Source organism: Accipiter gentilis, chromosome 19, assembly GCF_929443795.1.
Source record: "Accipiter gentilis chromosome 19, bAccGen1.1, whole genome shotgun sequence".
Lineage (NCBI taxonomy): Eukaryota > Metazoa > Chordata > Aves > Accipitriformes > Accipitridae > Astur > Astur gentilis.
Window position 1 is genome coordinate 25232432 of NC_064898.1, and position 17441 is coordinate 25249872.

Sequence of the window (17441 nt, forward strand, 5' to 3'; positions counted from 1 at the left end):
ATAAAGAGAAGCGCAGAGGACACACACATTTTAAAACTATTACGGAGGTATGTATTCACGTGCTCGTGGGAGCCTGGGAATATATAAGAGCTCATGACTGCGAAGGAATGAACTCAAGGACCAGTCTATGGGGAGTATTTTTTTTCCCTGTGACTTCAAACTTCTCTCGGAGCTCGCAGAGTTTTAGTCAGCTGGCATGCAACAGAGGTACGACTTCCCCAAGGAAACTCTTCCTCGGCTTGCACTGGAAAGGCTGCTGGGAGAGTCCGGGAGGCAGAAGGCTGCAAGCAGAGGCGAAACCTCCTCCTCCTCCTCCTCCTCCTCCTCCAGCCACAGAGCAGGTACGTGGAGACGCGTGCGAGACCGGGAGCCGGCTGGAAAGTTGAGCTTTCGACTGCGGGAGAGATGGGGGCTCTGGTGACTTAGAGCTGCAGCCTTTAAAAATAACGCAGATGAGGAAGGTACTGTATAAATAAAATATATTGTGTTTATGAATAGGCTGAGGAACTGACTAAACACACTGTGTGGATGGCTCTATCCACACAGCTGTATATTTAATCCATCAGGGACTCGCACTGCAGCGAGTTAGATCCTTTACGTTAAGGAGGCACCGGTTAGTTTATAACAATGCAGTTGTCATATGCCTGTTTCGTTATTATTCTCTGTGTTTACAGTAATGGAAGATGGGGAGATGTTTTGTGGTTTTTTTTTTCCTTTCTTCACAGGACTTTAGTCTATTTATGGTGTTACTGCATTGTAGCACTCCGAACCAGGAGCGCTGCAGAGATCAGCATTGTACGCTGATTAAATGCTGCTCGCCCAGCTCTCCGACACTGAATCCGAATATAGCCTTGGGCAAATCACATAGTCCCCAGGTAAAATGGGCAAAATGCTGCTTAGCTCGTCTGCTCATCTTACTATCAGCACTGTCATTGAACTCTCCCTGTTGGAGCACGAGGTGTGAGCTGGCAGGGTTATTTTTCTACTCTTAAGATCCTGACAGCTTGAATGTCACCTTGGGTGAACGATGACTTACTGATAGTGTTTTGCTGCATCTGGATTGTTATAATGAGGAATTAATGTTTAGATAATATTTGGAAATAGTAAAGTTTTAGAAAATGCTAGTTTATGTAAAAGTCACTGATAATTTTCTGAAGCCAAACCCTGTTGTATTTTTGATAAAAGTACAAATATGTTTCCCTTAAATAGAAGCTGAAGTTCAGCTTTCCACAACAGTGGAAATTTGTTTTTTTTATTAAGACATAATCATTTCAACTTTAAAATCATCTTATTATTCTAAAATGCTGAAATCCTTCAGTTTTCAATAACAAAAATTCACAAACAGTCATCTCTTTTTAAAGCAGATGGTTACAGCTCAGTGACTATATCAGTGCTTGGCCTTTTACTAATACAATGATGGATGGATTCGGGGGGGGTATCAATATCATGCAAGTCAAATCTATCAGAAATAATATTCCTCACTTCATTTTATCTCCTGTTGGAGCATATAAATTGAGTACACCTTTTCTCAAACACTGACTCCTCTGTCAGTAAAAGAAAAATTGCTGAATTAAAAGCCAATTTTTCTCTCTTTTTGCTGCACTTAGATTAAAGCTGGTGAGAAAAGATCCTGTTTTGGTTCCTGAAGTTGAGTTTCTCCAGGAATTTTGTTCTCCAGGGAGAATATTTCATGTTCAGATAGTTTAATCTGCAAATGCCAGTACATGTCACTTTTTGCGGATGGAAGTGTTTTTATTTTCCCATGTGCTGCTGTCCCTTCGCCCAGTGCCTCGCTCACAAAGTCTCCAGGCTGGTGGGTTTCGTGCAATTCTCATCCACTTACAATTTCTCTCCCGCAGACAGGAGTAGATAAAAAGTTGAATAAAGTAGGGAAACTGGCTAAACCCTGCGTGTCCAACTAATTGGAAACGTTAATTTTTGGTGGGGAAATGCTGTTGGCCGAACACCTGATAGAGGTGCACGTGGAGAGAGGACAGAGAGGGAAGGAAGGAAGGCAGCAGCTTCAAAAGACAGGAGAAAAGCCATGTTGGGATGACAGGAGATGTAGGAGTCCTTACTTTGATGTGTGGCCTTGACACCGGAGCGGCAGGAGGCTGCATCTGCCCATGAGAGACCGAGCCCAGGACAGATGGCACGAGCAAAGAAACCCAGGAGAAGCGGCTCCTGGAGATGTTGTAGGGTCTCAGGAGCTGGAGCTGTGCCTCCTTCACAAAAGCCGTGGCTTAGGATGGCATGGGCTATTTATTTTTTTAATAGGGTTAATGTTAATGTTGTCTCCAGCTCCCTGGTGGGCTGACTCACCAGGGAGCTATTCCAGTCAAAAGGGAGCAAGATTTGTTCCGCTCCTGCCCTGGCAGTTCAGACCCACTTTCTGAGGCGGGAGCTTGTTTTGTTTACTTCTCCGGAGAGTTTGATTCATACGGCTTGACACAGGGCTCAACCCAAAAGCAGTGCCTTAGAAAGCAGCGGCGTTATGGATGGACAGACTCCAAAAGGTCTGGAGGTTCAAGGCACATAATCGGCAAGGCATATTCTTGTTTATCTGAAACCCTTGGGAACCTGCAGCAGATTGCAGACCGGCTCGTGAGAGCCAGCGGCTGGGATTTGCTTTTCCTTCTCACTCTGGGCCACGCTGGGAAGAGGGTTTGGAGGAGAGGAGAGGTCTGATGAGGTGCCCCCGGCTTTGGGTGACGTAGGGTGAAATCCAGCTGACGTTGGCAGAATCCGAGCAGGCAGCGATTGCTGAGGAGACCACAGGAAAATCAGGAAGGGCCTGATTTCAGGTGCAAACACTTCGGCGTCAGTGGGATGGGACAGCCCTTGCTTTTTTGTGCGGGTGGGCGAAAGAGCTTGATCCTCCAGTCTGCCTGATGGAGATGACCCAACCTGTGCGATGGAGAAGACCCTTGCTCTGCAGACATGGCTACAGACGCACATGCCACGCTAATGTTTCAACAACACTTTAAGGTGTAAACTGCTGGGTAGCCCAAAGCACAGAAATACTGAAAATGGGAGGTCAGCCAGATGCTTCGGGGTCTTTGAAACTACCTGCTTTCAGATCCCCTTTAGGAAAGGGCAAAGATGATAAGGACAGTGCTGATCTTTCCCAGCGCAGTTGGTGTCCTCTAAGGTTGTGTTTTTAATGAAGCAAAGTTCCGAGCAGCAGAATCAGTGCATGCCCTTCCCTCTTGCTTTAGCATTTGTTTCTGTCCAGGCTCTTCTTCACAGTTCAGCTGGCACAGCTGCTTGGCCAGTCGGTAAAACAGCTTGAGGAACAGAGCTGGTTTTTTAAAAAGCACAACCAACAAAAACCCTGCTATTTTTACCCTGCAAATCCAAACTTCCCAAAGTGCTCTGAACATCCAGGTGCAGAAAAATGTGATGCGGCAATCAACCAGGGCGCTTGCTACTCTTCATTACAGGCAGGATATTTGTATCGCATCTCCGAATCAAATCAAAAGATCCCATTTCACAAAAAAAATATAAAAATAAATAAATAAAAGAGTATTTTTCTTTTCTTTAAGACCTCAAATATTTGAGGTTTTCCTTGCAAAAGCGTGTTGCAAATGTTACTGCACGCTGCTGACAAGGCGAGCTCTAAACCCAGAGCATCCAAAAGGTGTTTAATCCTGCGGATGCCGCAGCGGTCCCCAGCTTCAACATGAGTTTCCTCCTTACCCCAAGGGGACTGCAGACGGAGGGCTTGACTCTGGGGAGCGTGCCAAATGGATCAAGTGAAAAACAGCGTGGCAGCCAGCTCCGACCAAGGGAAGCTCAGACACCATGTGCTTGGGGGAAGGCGATCAAAACTAGTCTGATGAGACCCCAGTCAAGGGGAACCTGTCCAGGGTTGTGATAATCTCGCTGGCAGACTGTTCTCCTGAGAGCTAAATGTGGATTTTTCTATCCATTGCACCTAATCATGCCCTCTCCTGCCTGCAAGCATACTGCTGCCTCTTCATAGCATTTATGCTTCTCATTTCAGGGTGCATTGCAAAGCAAACGAGATGCTAAGAGCCCAGCTCTTTGGCATATTATTTCAAGCATGGGAAAAGTGCATTGCAACAGTTCAGGCTTGTGAAGTTGGGAGAAAGCAATGGGGAAATCTCTGTAAAGGTGGGTTTTCCAGAAGCGGGACTTAATTAGCAAAAGGAAGAGAGGAAACCAGCAATTAGACAGCTGCTCCAGCCCTAGAGGGCAGCACAAAATAATAAATAAAAAGCTGAACTTACAGGCAATCTGAAATAATCTTCTGCATGACAAAAGCAACCCTTTTTTAATGGGAAGTTTTTACTAGCTTGTCCGGTAGGTTGAGCACTATGTACTCGCTGCCGAAAATTCAGCGACTCATCTGGATGTTCGGACCCCCCCTGCCTTTATCAATCTCCCTAATTCCAACCTCGTGCCACGAAAACCCTTCAAGTCAGGTGCATTGTAGCTGCCACCGAACCCCCATCCTGCCAGCAGGCTGCTATCACACTCTGATCAGTGCGACCATCGCAAAGAGAAAAAGTTATTTCTTCCAGGACAGGTTTCCAGATTCTGGGCTTTCTATTTACCAGCCGTGAATTTGAAACCTTTAATCCTCAAGCGCTGTTTTCCTAATGATGCAGAGAGTGATTTAGGTGCAGGGGTAGGAGGCTGCAACCCTCCAGGAATGTAACTTGGCGGACACAAAACCTTAAAGTAAACACATCGCCTTGCACCACGCACGCAGCCAAACAATGGCATCGGCAACGATAAGTCTCTTATTCCCCTGAGCGAACCCATGGCCTGATCCTGACAGTTTCTCTGGCAAAAATCCCCCTTATTTCTCAACGCCTGCCCTGAGCAAGGGCTTCAGGATGTCGCACAGTAGCTGACTCTGTCCGGAGCACAGCGGTGGCTAGGACCCAGCAAGAGCCTGGAGAGGAGTCCGGAGGAAGACAAGCAACATAATTTAAAGCAGACACTGTCCCAAATAAGGTTATTTCCCTGAAAATGCCTTCATTCTGAAGTTACGAGTGAGCCTCTTGGTGTCCTGAATGGGTGAACATGAAGCTGAAGAACAATTTCATCGGTACAAGGACTGAACCGGTTTCGGAGAGCTGGATATGCTTTTTAAAGGCATGATAAGCAGTGTTTGGGGATGCGAGAAACCCTTGAAACAAGGTAAATGTGAAATATTCACTCTTTTTAACCCTGCAGGCTCTAATTTAGCAGCAAAGAGTCCTGTGTGGAAAAGGATCAGAACCTGGGGAGTTTGGTTTGTGTTTTGTGTATTCTCTTGTATTTAACCTCTCTTTGGCACAGGAGAACGTCTCTGTTAATTGTCTAAGCAGTAACAAAAATTACCTTCGAGGGAAATTTAGAAGGTCCTGCTGTTGTTAGTTACAAGCAACATCTATGAAGTGGTTTCAGGGTTAATATTGGAATAGAGATGGGGGCAAATGTTGTTCTAGAGTGAGACTTGGGCAAACTGGGATTAAACCCTGATTATTCCATGGTTTCAAGTATGTCCTGGGGCAAATCATTGCTCTTCTCTGCCTTTGCCCTCCCATCTGTTAAATGGACATGCTGACATGGTTTGGGTACAGTGCTTTTTCTAGATGCTAAATTATTTGGCCCACTTAATAAGACTCCTTGGGTGTGTTACTCACTAAAATCACCTGTATTTTTCAGCTGGGGATGGGGCTGGGTGATTCTGAAGTAGTGGTGGAAAGCTGTGACATTGAAGTTCAGAGCTCAATCCTGCTCTGAGGTATGCTGGGATTTCTATCACAGCTGCCAGTGGGAGTAAACTGGCACCGAGCACGAAGCTGCTTCAACTCTGGGAAAGCCTCGGAGCAATAAAAGCTCCTTTAGGTCGAGTTGTTGCTACTGCTGCTCCTAGAGAGTTTTTTGTAGGCTGTGGTTCGAGACATCAGTGCCAGCAGGCAGGGTTTGGCGGTGATGCTCTCTGACACCAGGGCAATGGGGGTCCTGTGGGCCCTGAGCTCTGTACTGGGAGAAGGTGGTGGAGGGCTGAGACCTGCCCAGAGGGCAGAGAGGACGCAGTGCTGGGTCACCTTAGGTGCTGCTGAGGAGGGTCTAAACGTTGTCCTGAGAAAACCTGGGCAGGAAAAGCTCCTCAGCTGGACAGCTGAAGTGAAAACCACCTCGGGAAGGGAATCTCCACGAGCAAGGAGGTTGTGTTCCCTCCTCTGGACGGAGTCCACGTGGTCTCATGTTGGAAGAGACCACCGCCTTCTGGTGCTTCAGGGTGTGACAGCCACCTTAGAAACACCTTGAGGGACAGCATCCTTCCTTACTATAGATCCGTCTTACACAGCAAGGAGTTAAATCACATTTTTGTGTTCAAATGCATCAATTTCCCAGTTGCTTTATAAACTTACAATTTAGGAAGTTTCAAAGCATGTTAAGACCATGGATTGTGTCAGGTTAATTATTTAAGAAGCAAAGAGACCATTTTTGGCATTGGCAGTGTGGTGACAGAAGACATCGCAGAGCGCACGGGACGCACATTGTCCATCAGGGTGGTGCCCTGTTGTGGGTAATATCCATGGAGATTTCCCCAGCTTAATTCATTGGGTCTAAACAGAAACAATTTCCATTTTAGGGCTCTGAGTAAAGCCTTGTAATCATCGGTATGTTTGTCTTTTCTCTCAATTCCAGCAAACTAATACCAAAACGATAAAACTCATTTTCTCCTCCTTAGAGGCAGCACCCACTCCTCTAAGCCTGGGGAATGAGGAACAGAGGGGGAACAACAGAGACATTACAGATGGGGGTATCAGCAATTCCTCCTTCCGAAGGATGATTTCAGTGTATTTTGCAAACATGAATTAAAAGGGTCAGGAATGAACATCCTTGGTCTTGTTTTAGAGGGGGGGAACAGACTTCTGATCCTGCTGCTGCGCCCCAAAGACAAACTCCGAGCTCTTTCACCTTGGGGTCCCAGATCACCATCCATCATTAGTTGTTTCCCTGAACTGGAAGGAATGTGCAATCTGAAAACAGAGTAGCTGTGGTCTAAGCCTCCCCAGTTTCTCTCTTCCTAGTACACAACTCTTTTCTCTGGTTGGGAAGTGGAAGGATGGGCAGGTTTCCATAGTCAACCTATTGGCATCGCTGTTTAACCACTGCCATTGCTGCGCAGAAGCATGGCCATCAGCGGCATCCCTCGAACAGTGACTAAGTGGAGGGATCTCCACCAGCTGGGAATGATCTTTTGTTTCCAGCCTCCTGATGCTCTGTGGGTGGAAGCCGCTGAGTAACGGTATGTTGATGCCAGGTTTTGGCGGCACATGTGCACGGGGTTGGCGTGCGTTTGGAGCTTGCCAGATGCACGCTTGCTCCTGGAAAGACTTAAGCGCAGTACTAGCTAAGCACTGCTGCATGGCTTCCAGTTGGGAGCTGGCGTGTGTCTCACCAGCTCTGGATGCAGGCAGGACCAGCTCAGATTTGACTGCAAGAAGCCATACAAATACAAATAGATTTGGCATGTTTGCAACAGAGGCTGTCATAAAGAAGTGATATCTGGAGCTCACGTCAGTGGTGACCACAGCCAGAGACCTCATCAGTGTCCATCTAGAAACAAGCCATTTGAAGGATGAATGCTTTCCCTTGGCTTCAATTGCATTTTTCTCCCATTGCCCGGTGACAGGCCTCCCAGTATTGTTTGCTCCTTTTGCAGTTATTTCTATGCTCTTTTCTGGAGTGCTTTCCAAACAGTTAAATTCTGATGAATCCTTCATTTCACGCGAATCCATTCCATTTTATATCTTTCTCTTTGTAGGGTGTTTGCTTTCAAATGTATTTAAAAGCCTAGCCATACCTGGGATGTATCAAATGGAAAACTAACATTGGACAAAAAGTTCTCAGTCCATTCTTTAAGCTGTTTATATTAACTCAACAAATCTGGATGAGTGTGTAAAAGCTGTTTGACACTCTGGGACAAGAGGAGTGGAAAATGTTGTGGATGGAAATGGAAACCATTCCCAATGCTTGTTGTTTCTGAGTGGCACCCATCCGCTTTACTCAGTACTTGGCACCCCAAAACGCCAGCCCAGTTGAAAGTACCTGAGCTGCCTCTGTGGGGAGAGTGAAGGTAACTCGGTCTTCAGGAGCTGTCTTTCTCCATGATGCCAGACACACTGCCCAGCTTGGGCACCTGGACTTCACTGGGTGGCCTGGGGATCATCTGGGTAGCAGCTGAAATCACACTGGGGCAATGCCATGAAATGCCTCGGACCTTCCTTTCAAGTCCTCATATAAATCTTTCTTTTTCCCACCAGGCTCAAAGGGATGCAAAGGCACATAGGTAGGTCGTAAGTGCTGTAGGCTCGGAGATGGGTTAATTTATTGCACTGCACGTGTGCTTCTCCATGTTAGACGATGATCTGGTGCCAGCTTTCGCGTGCGTCAACCACTGTGTCACATTTGAAATCTAACCGTAATTACTTTTACCTGCAGAACCATGAAACTGTACGTCCTCTTCTTCCTGGCAGTGGTGAACAGAGGGACCTCTAACAATCAGCCCACAGAGGGGATATCCTGTGAAATGGTAAGGTAATCTCCCCACTCAGGCCCCTTGAGACCCCAGATGAGGTTGGGAGCCCCTTGTTACAGCCACTGCACCAATAGCTTTGGTCTCTGAGAAGGGAACCCTCACCCAGGACCAGGCTCTGGGTGATGGCAGAGGTGGGCTTGGCTGGGTTAGTGGATGCTCAGCAGGCTGTTCTCAGGCTCTGTCCTTGTTGTAGTGACAGGACGTGAAAAAGGGAGGAAGAAATGTCATTATCTCTGTTTTTTTCTAAGGGGGAGCTGGTTAAAAGAAATTTGACCTGATTTCCCCAAGACTGTACAGGGATTCTGTGGCTGAGACAGAGAAAGAACTTAGACCTCAAATCAACTCCTTTATATCAGGCCTAAGTTCTTTGTGCTTTAAATAAAGCATTTTCTGTGAAATACATCTACACCAGCCCTTTTGTTATAACAGGGAGACTGACCTCCTCTGCCCTGACACAGCATTCCTGCCAGGGGAGTTGTACCTGACTTCTGCTGGAGGTAAAAGAAGTGACAAAGCCTCTTGCTCCAGTACAAAATTTGCTCCCTGAATTTTCACAAGCACCTGGTACAATATTATAAATGTTATTCACAGCTGAACTCTCTCCCTTCCCTATCCAAGTGCTTTTGACTGTAACAGGCCGTTTAAAAATACTTAACTTTTTTTTTTTTTTTTCCTGAACGTTGAAGCTGTTCAGCACAAATCCTCAAGAATTTCCAAAATAGGGAAAAAAATAATTTGCTAGCTGTACACATCTCCCTTATGGGACTCATTCCATTCCTGCCCACCCTGCCGTATTGCTGCACTTCCTGAATTCCAGAGAAATTAAGACCTAGTATATATAAAAAGATCTTGGGAAGGTGACTGGGTAGCTCAATTCATTGGCCGGAGAGGGAAGACTGATGAAGCCACTGTAAACATGACAGCTTGGGTCTCATGTATCATAGTCACATGAAGGCTGGGCAAGACACGCAATAATCCAAGCAGATACGTTCCGTCCCATTTCTTGATGGGTCACAGATCGGGCTGATTGCTGAGAAGTAAACACATGCTTGTTTCTACCACTCCACTGTAAACTGCTTTCATCAAGCCAATAACCCAAGGCTCTACGCAACTAAGCTGGGATAAATTCGGCCCCGACAGAAAACACGCTGCAGTCGGGGGCTGGGACGCTCATCTGGTATAAATTAACAGTTCAGCATCGCTAATGTCGATGTTGATCGTCTTCCTTTGCTGGGCGTTTGGTTCAATGGAAGGAGGAAGGTGTAAATCCAAACACAGCTTAAAGAAAGAGGGAGCTACTGGATTAGCTGATGGGTCCATTGAGAGTCCTTCTTACTTCACATGATTATTTTTCATCACAGCCTTGCTGGTTTACGTGGTACTTTCCCTGTGGCAACAACTTTAGAATAGCAAAGGCTCAGAAATGGAAACTTTCATCCCAGATCTCATGGAAGAGGCACGAATCAGAAACCCATGCCCTTCTCCGACTCACTGCTGGTGCTCCTGTCGTGGCACCAAAGTCTCATGAAAGAGGTTTTAGGAAGGAAACAGTTCCTGCCAGACCCCTGACATGGGAGTGAGCTGTTCTGATTACACAAGTTACTGCACATCTACCCATTTGCGAGACCACAAGGCACAGCTTAAATGTCAGGGGGTTCTTCCTAACTCGCATTGCCTTCCAAGGAGAGGGGCTTCAAATAGTTTGTGTTTTACCTCCCAAAGAAAGATACTTCTGCTAATTTATGTTAACTGGCAAAGGAGGAGCTTTCAAATAATTTATAGAAGGGAAGGGGTTTTGGCAAAATGTATCTTACCTTGCATTGAGCAGTTTGAGCCTCGGGGGAGAAAAGATGGTGCAGAACAGACTAGATAAGAAATTCAGTAAGGATCAAAATAGTCAGTGAAGAGGAATGAAAGTTAAAAAAAAAAAAAAATGGGAGGAGAAATGTTATAGGAACAAATGGCAGACAGTGGGAGGTATAGATTTTATCAGTCCCTTTTATCACTGGGAGGGTTCAGTGGATGCAGATTAAAGGCCCAATCCTGCAAGTTACGTGGTGAACCGGGACTGACCTCTCCCCCATCGACTTCAGTGAAAACCAGCCGTCTGGCATCGATGGGAGTTGGATGGGGACTTTGCTAAGATGCTGGGTGCCCAGAGGAAGTGGAGGGTGCTCAACACTTGTTGAGATCTGGCTCAAAGTGTGGGAAGAAACCTGGCATTTGCCTTAGGCTGCAAAGCGGCTGCTGCTTTTTCACTCTGGCTTTTTGTATCCTTCTGGCTTCTCCCTCTTCCACAAACCAAGCTAGAAGAGAATTCCTGCCCTGTTATTTGGGCCTCGGACCTAAGCCCAACTCTGTGCACATTTTAGCTCAAAATGATCAATTCTACAGTGGCTTTGCAGAAAAGAAATAATGTCAGGGAGGAGCCAGAAAATCCCCTTCTCTTTTTTCCTAATTAGTTTAGCTGGGGGAGATTTGAGTGAGTTGGAGGGGAAAAAAGGAAGGGGTTCAGGTTTTAATAGGCCACTTGCTTGGGGTCTTTGGGAAAGATGTATCATGGGAAGGACTGTGGAGCAGCCTGTGTATATCTAGAGTTTGGATGAGCACTTATACTTCCCTGGCACATTTTTGTGCAGTCTCCAAAACTCACATGATGCAAAAGAGATTCAGAAAGTGCTGACTACTGCCCCACTTCTCCTAAACAGACCTGCCACTTCATTTACCTAGAAGTTCACATGAAACAAATGGGGCTTAGCATTTTTTACTTTTAATGTTTCTTTAATATCTGAAAAGCTTTGCGTCATGGAATTTGGATTCTGCTTCTCCACAGAAGTTGAGATTCAACAGATTTTTTTCTTTCTTTTCTTTCTGATCTTTCTACAAACAGTACATGATGCAGTCCCCTGAATACACTCATAACAAGAGTTTTCCTCCAGTAAATTAAATGCTGCCTAAGCCTTTCACATTCCACTTCCTCCTGCTGCTATATGTTCTCCTTAATAACAAAGTACAGCTTGACATTTATGCAAGGATGATCATGTTCGTGTTTCCAATGTTCCTTATGAACACACACTCCAAATTCTGCTCTGGACACAGATTTGGTCCTAGCTGCAATTAAACAGACATGTGTCTAGAAGATTAATTTGACTTTCACACTTGGGTTTTTTCTCCACCCTGCTGCTGAGAATTGGACTGGAAAGGCAGGACCCTCACTGCACATCACAGCTTTTTTCCTCTTAAAAGCTGGGTTTACATAATTTGTCTTTTCCATGTTGTATCATGGGTGTCTTGTGGGGGTGGTTTCATAAGGTGTGCTCCCCACACAAGAAGGGAACTGTTGCTTTAAGAAAAGGATAAACAGGGATGATAAAAGCAGGAAGAGTTTGGAGATTTGCATCAGAAATGTCTCAGTTGTTGAATGACCCATTTGGTTAAAGATGTATTGCTTTAACTAAGCCATGGCTAAAGGAAGACACTATCAAATATCTGAGGGTGTCGCTAAGAAGGAGAGAGATGGAGTTTGTGTTATAGGATCCTTATACATTTCTCCACCTCCTTGCTTTGGGACCTACGCTGCCAACAGAGTAAAGCTTTTCTACGTACTACTTACTATTGCAAATAGAGTTTGCAAAATCTAATATGGTGATGGAGCTGAGAAAATTAACATCAGAACAAAAGTGAGGAAATGGTGCTTGATTGCAACGGAAAGAGGGCACAACTCTTTCACTTGGAACTATTAAAATGAGCCTGGGAGAAATGTACAAAAAGGAGAACATTTAGTAGTTACCACATGCAGATAAAACTCTCTACTCTTGTAAGTCAGAAATGTCTTTAAAATGAAATGAGTGCTGTTAGCTGCAAAGAAGCATTAGGATTGTTGTTCTTGCTGTCTGAATGCTCAGAGAAAGAAGTGTGATCAGTGTTTCAGAAGAAGGATCTGCCTGGACGCTGAATGTTATTTTCTTTATATTTCATGCAAAGATGTATTCCATTTGTCACGTGACAACCCCTTTTCTCTCTTTTTCTGGCAGGCAAACTCGCAGGCATTTTGCCACAACAAAGACCTCCACCAAATCCCTCGTGAGCTCCAGCCGAATGTAAATAAAATAGATCTGTCTGGAAATCTGATTCAAAGCATCCCTGAAATGCCGTTATCATTTTACACTTCCCTCCAGTGCCTGGATTTAAGCTCTAACCAGATAAGCTTCATCACGCCTGGAGTCTTTGCACACATGACGAGTTTGCTGGAAATAAATTTAGCCAACAATCACTTATATGAGCTCACTCAGAATGGGACAGAAGGGATTGGACTTTTACCCAAGGTGGAAGTACTGGACTTGTCCCACAACAGTCTGTACAATGGGATGGCTGAGTATTTCATTAAACAAGCTCCAGCACTGCGGTATCTTTCCTTGGCAGACAACAGTATTATAATGATATCACACAAGATGTTTCAGGGATCTCCCAGTCTTGTGGAGATAGATCTTCAGAGTAATATCATCATGGAAATAGAAGAAGGTGCTTTTGAGACTCTAGTGAACCTTTCCAAACTCAATCTCTCCATGAATTCAATTACTTGCATCTCTGATTTCAACCTCAGGCAGCTGGAGATACTTGACCTTAGCAGGAATAGCATTGAGACCTTCCACACCGCAGAGTCAGACGATGAATATAGCTTAAGATGTTTGGATCTGAGTGAAAACAAACTGCTTCACTTCCCAGTCTTTCCCCAGGTAAATAAACTGGTAACTCTGAATTTATCAAAGAATTTAATCCAGCTCACTGCTGAATCCTCTCATAATAAAATGGACTATATGGAAAACGAATGGCTAGATGCTTCTTTTCATCTTCTTGATCAGAAGCAAAGTAGAAACAAAAGTTCTCTTTATCTATCCCAGCTTGTATATTTAGACTTAAGTTATAATGAAATCAAATCTATTCCGGATGAGTTCTTTGAATCAATGTTGTCCCTTCACACCCTTAATCTCAGCAAAAACTGTCTTCAGGCATTTGCAGTAACTTATGACAGTGCATTGATCTCCCTAACTGTCCTCGACTTGAGCTACAATGCTTTGCAGAACCTTCTCCTAGATGCTGGCACGTTGTCAAATTTGAAGGAACTCTACATTCAGAACAACCATCTTCAAACCCTACAATTTGATATCTTCTCAAGTCTTCCTAGCCTCAGACTGCTTAATCTACAGAGCAATAATATCAGCCTTTGCAGCATGTACTCAGGATTAGCGAAGCAAAGACTTGCTGGAGAGGAAAGTGGTTGTGTATCATTTGTCGATTCTCCTACTCTTCAGTACTTGTACGTAGCCGACAACATGCTGACCATCCTACCAGCATACACTTTCTACAAGACTTCTCTGATTGTCTTGGATCTCTCCATGAACCCCGGACTGAAAATAGAAGTTAAAGCATTATCGGGACTGGAAAAGTCTCTGGAATATTTGTATTTACATGGCAATAGCCTGGTAGATTTGAATATTGACTTGCCTTGTTTTAGTCACCTTAAACATTTAAACCTCTCTGAAAATCAGCTGAACTGGCTGCCTAAGTGGGGTAGTGACTCTCCACTGGAAGTTCTGGACCTACGGAACAATAGGTTTAGTACATTACAGAACAGCAATATTTTAGCATTAGAAAATTCCCTTAAAAACTTGTATCTCACTGGGAACCCACTCAACTGCTGTGGAAACATCTGGCTTTCATCAATGATCCAGAACAAAAATGTCCAGATCCCCAACGTGGAGCACTTAACGTGCCAGTACACTCAGAACTTCGGGTACCAGGAAGAAATGTACATCGGGAACATTAGACCAGAAGACTGTGAAAAAGAGGATCTGAAGAAAATCAACTTCCTTATTATATTAACATTTGTGTTGGTTTTATCCGTGATCATCATTGGCGTGGGTTCATTTTTTTGCTTCCGCAGGCAAAACTTTAGCCATCAGTTTAAAGCATAGGAACACAAAATGCCTTGAAAACCGAAGAAATCAGGTGCTACACTGCCAGTGTGTAGAAATGAAGGGTAAAATTCTCCTCTTTGATTTTTAACTGTGGATTTTAAGACGGTTTCAAAGTGCCCCTGAACTGCACCACTGTAGTGCTCTGGGTTGCAGGGACTGAAAGGAGAATTTCCCGTGTTTTGCACTTGCTTCATTCACAAGCAGATCTGCTTAAAAAAGTTTATACAGTGGTAGAAGAGGCCGCTGTAAAGTCCTGCTGTTGTTTTGAGGGATGTGTAATTTAAACCAGACCAAAAGAAAAAGCCCTGTAAGGTCTTGAGACTTTTCACTAAGCTCAGAGATACTTTTGGATGTCACCTTCACAGAAAGACTTTATGCAAACTGAGCATTGTAACTGAGTCACTTTATGACAGTCATTGATGACATCAACCGAGTAGGAAAGCCCTTCTCAAAGTTATGTGTATCCGTGAGATATTTTGATTTGGTCTGAGCTTTGCTTTTTCCTAACTGGTTAGCTCCTAACCCTTCTTAAACTGAAATCATACAAACCTACGCCAGGGTGGGCCAAAATACAATCTTTCACTCCTTGAAGTTGGTTGCAAATCTCCCATGAGTTCCAAAACAATGAGAATTTGGCTAAAAAAGGAAATTGCAGTTTGCGTCCATTGCGCTCATGGGTGCCATTTAGAAAATTCATGGCTGACCATGGGAACAAAAAGACCTTGGTGGGAGGAACCTTCTTTGGATCCCTCCCTTTGCCTGTAGTATGTTGCTCCAGCCACTGGGGCAAGACACGAGAGGTTGATGAGGTCAACTAGTCTTGGCACTTAATACCCACAAGGGATGTAAGAGAAATCTCAGGCGTGAAACAGCTGCACTATACATTACCCAGATCTGCTCAGAAGGTCACAGGTCCACAGTTCAACTCAAAGAGAAGAAATTTGCCCCTCGTGTGCAATACATATTTAACTGGGTTTAATGTGAAGAAATTCATCTCTGGGGTGAATGCTTTTTAAAAGAAAAATCTTGGAGAATGATTTTCAACCAGCTAACATTGGACTGAAATGTTTATATTTCTAAGGAAAACTGTTGGGAACTCACTGCATACAGTTGCATTTCAATGCAAATAAATAATATATCTATTTTTAAAGGTCACAGGAGGTTAGACAGCAAAGAGGTGTTGTAAAGATACCGGTGTGAAACAATACACAGGGAAACTAGTCCTGGGCCATTATTCAGATCAGATGTCCACTGCGTCTCCCTAAAAAAATATTATGGTCTAGAGGACTGGCTGCAAGAAAAGTTATGTGGGTCCTCATTCTATGATGGGTTTAACATGGCCAACCTGTGGTATTGCTAAAAGCTGACACTGATATATGTTACGTCCCGTACTCTGACAGCTAATTCACACTTTGGAATTGAAAAGCAGCTCATCGACAGTGGGAGCCTGACCTACTAATGGGGTTCAATGGCTTCGAAATGAGCTATATCAGGTTTTCTGTTAATGACAGGAACTGTACATTAAGGCACATAAATAGAGGTCAAACCAAAACCTGTCCAGGTAAATAACTCAAAGTCAAATTGCTGCTCCATTTCTGTTTCTTCCAGCTAGTGAATGTCAAAATTAACACACTACAAAAGGGTGTATAATTCTATTTTTAAAGCAGTTATGTAAGAAACTGGCTGGTAGTTTTCATTGTGGAATTTTGTACAATAAAAACACCTTTCAATTTTGTAAAAAGCACAGGGTTGTGAATATATTAAAGCACCAGCTTGGAATGCTCCACGGATTAAAAGCTATGTCTTCCTATTTTTCTGTGGTGTTCAGACTCCACCTTAGACCTTTACCTTCTGGTACTGAAGCAGGGACGGCTGCTCCACATCTTAGAGTACAACCAATGGAGAGCAAGGAGATCTACTGAAGATGCAAGCAAGCGTTTGCACAAAGCGTCAGCAGCGATACGGCCTGATCTAACACCGATGAAAGCCAATGCTAGCCATTGGCTCAAGCTCTTATTCTTGTAGGAGAAAGTTGGCACAAGCAGCAATCCCAGGGATTAGTTGGAAGCCCGATGCTGGAGTTGGTGAGCTTCTCCTTTGGTGCGAAAGCAAGCTGAGCTGTGCGCCCAGACGTGGGCTAATTTAGCCACACACTGAGTTCATGTTGAGCATGGCAAGATTATATCTCTTTCTAAGAGCCAGTATTAGCTTGGCTGCCATGACTGGAATTAGTTAATAACCTGATGACAGAGCCAAACCCATTTAATTAACGGTTTTAACGCTGCTTTTGTTTGGCTCTACCAAAAGGAAGTGCTTGTTATTACTAAACGTCTGGGACTAATTAGACTTCCACTGACTTCCCTGGGAGCAGAAACAGCTTTCTTGAGGAATGAGCCTCACAATAAAGTGCAGTATGGCTCATTTGGATTTCTCTGTTAGTGTCACAAGCAACTGAGAAGTGACATGAGCCCACTCCAGCCAGTTCTGTTATTCTGGATGGGATGAGGAGCATGAAGGAAAGAAAATATGAATAAAAGAGCTAAGAGAGGGAAAACAGGGAGAAATGGGAGTTCTGTGTGATATTATTCCTCAAAATAGGGGTATGCAGGTGACAGCCCAAACTTTTGCCTCCCCTGTCTGCTCCTGTGCCTGCAAGAAGCCCAAACCCCAAAGTACCTGATCCTGCATCAAACGTAGCCATTACTTACCCATTACACATCTTTCCACCGGTCAGCCCCATTGTCCTAATAGGTTGGCATGATACAGGCTGTTTTGCAACTAAATTTTACACTCTTATTCATTGCTTTTTCATAAAGTCCTCTTTGAGGCAAAGAGAGCTCATGCTGCTAAACCAAGGACTATCCTTCTGGGATTCTGGAATATGTAATAGA

At 44.4% G+C, this 17441-nt stretch overlaps 1 protein-coding gene across 3 annotated transcripts; it reads left to right on the plus strand.

Moving 5' to 3' along the window:
- Positions 1-249: 249 nt before the first annotated feature.
- LRRC32 (leucine rich repeat containing 32) lies at positions 250-16315 on the plus strand. 3 transcript variants are annotated; one of them, XM_049823506.1, is made up of 3 exons: positions 250-341; positions 8476-8566; positions 12607-16315. In XM_049823506.1, exons 2-3 carry the CDS (start codon positions 8480-8482, stop codon positions 14545-14547), a joined length of 2028 nt encoding a protein of 675 aa, XP_049679463.1. In that variant the 5' UTR covers positions 250-341; positions 8476-8479; the 3' UTR covers positions 14548-16315. The 3 variants fall into 3 exon arrangements, with proteins under 3 accessions (XP_049679463.1, XP_049679464.1, XP_049679462.1); XM_049823507.1 differs by lacking the exon at positions 250-341 and adding an exon at positions 403-461; XM_049823505.1 differs by lacking the exon at positions 250-341 and adding an exon at positions 4933-5172.
- Positions 16316-17441: the final 1126 nt, after the last annotated feature.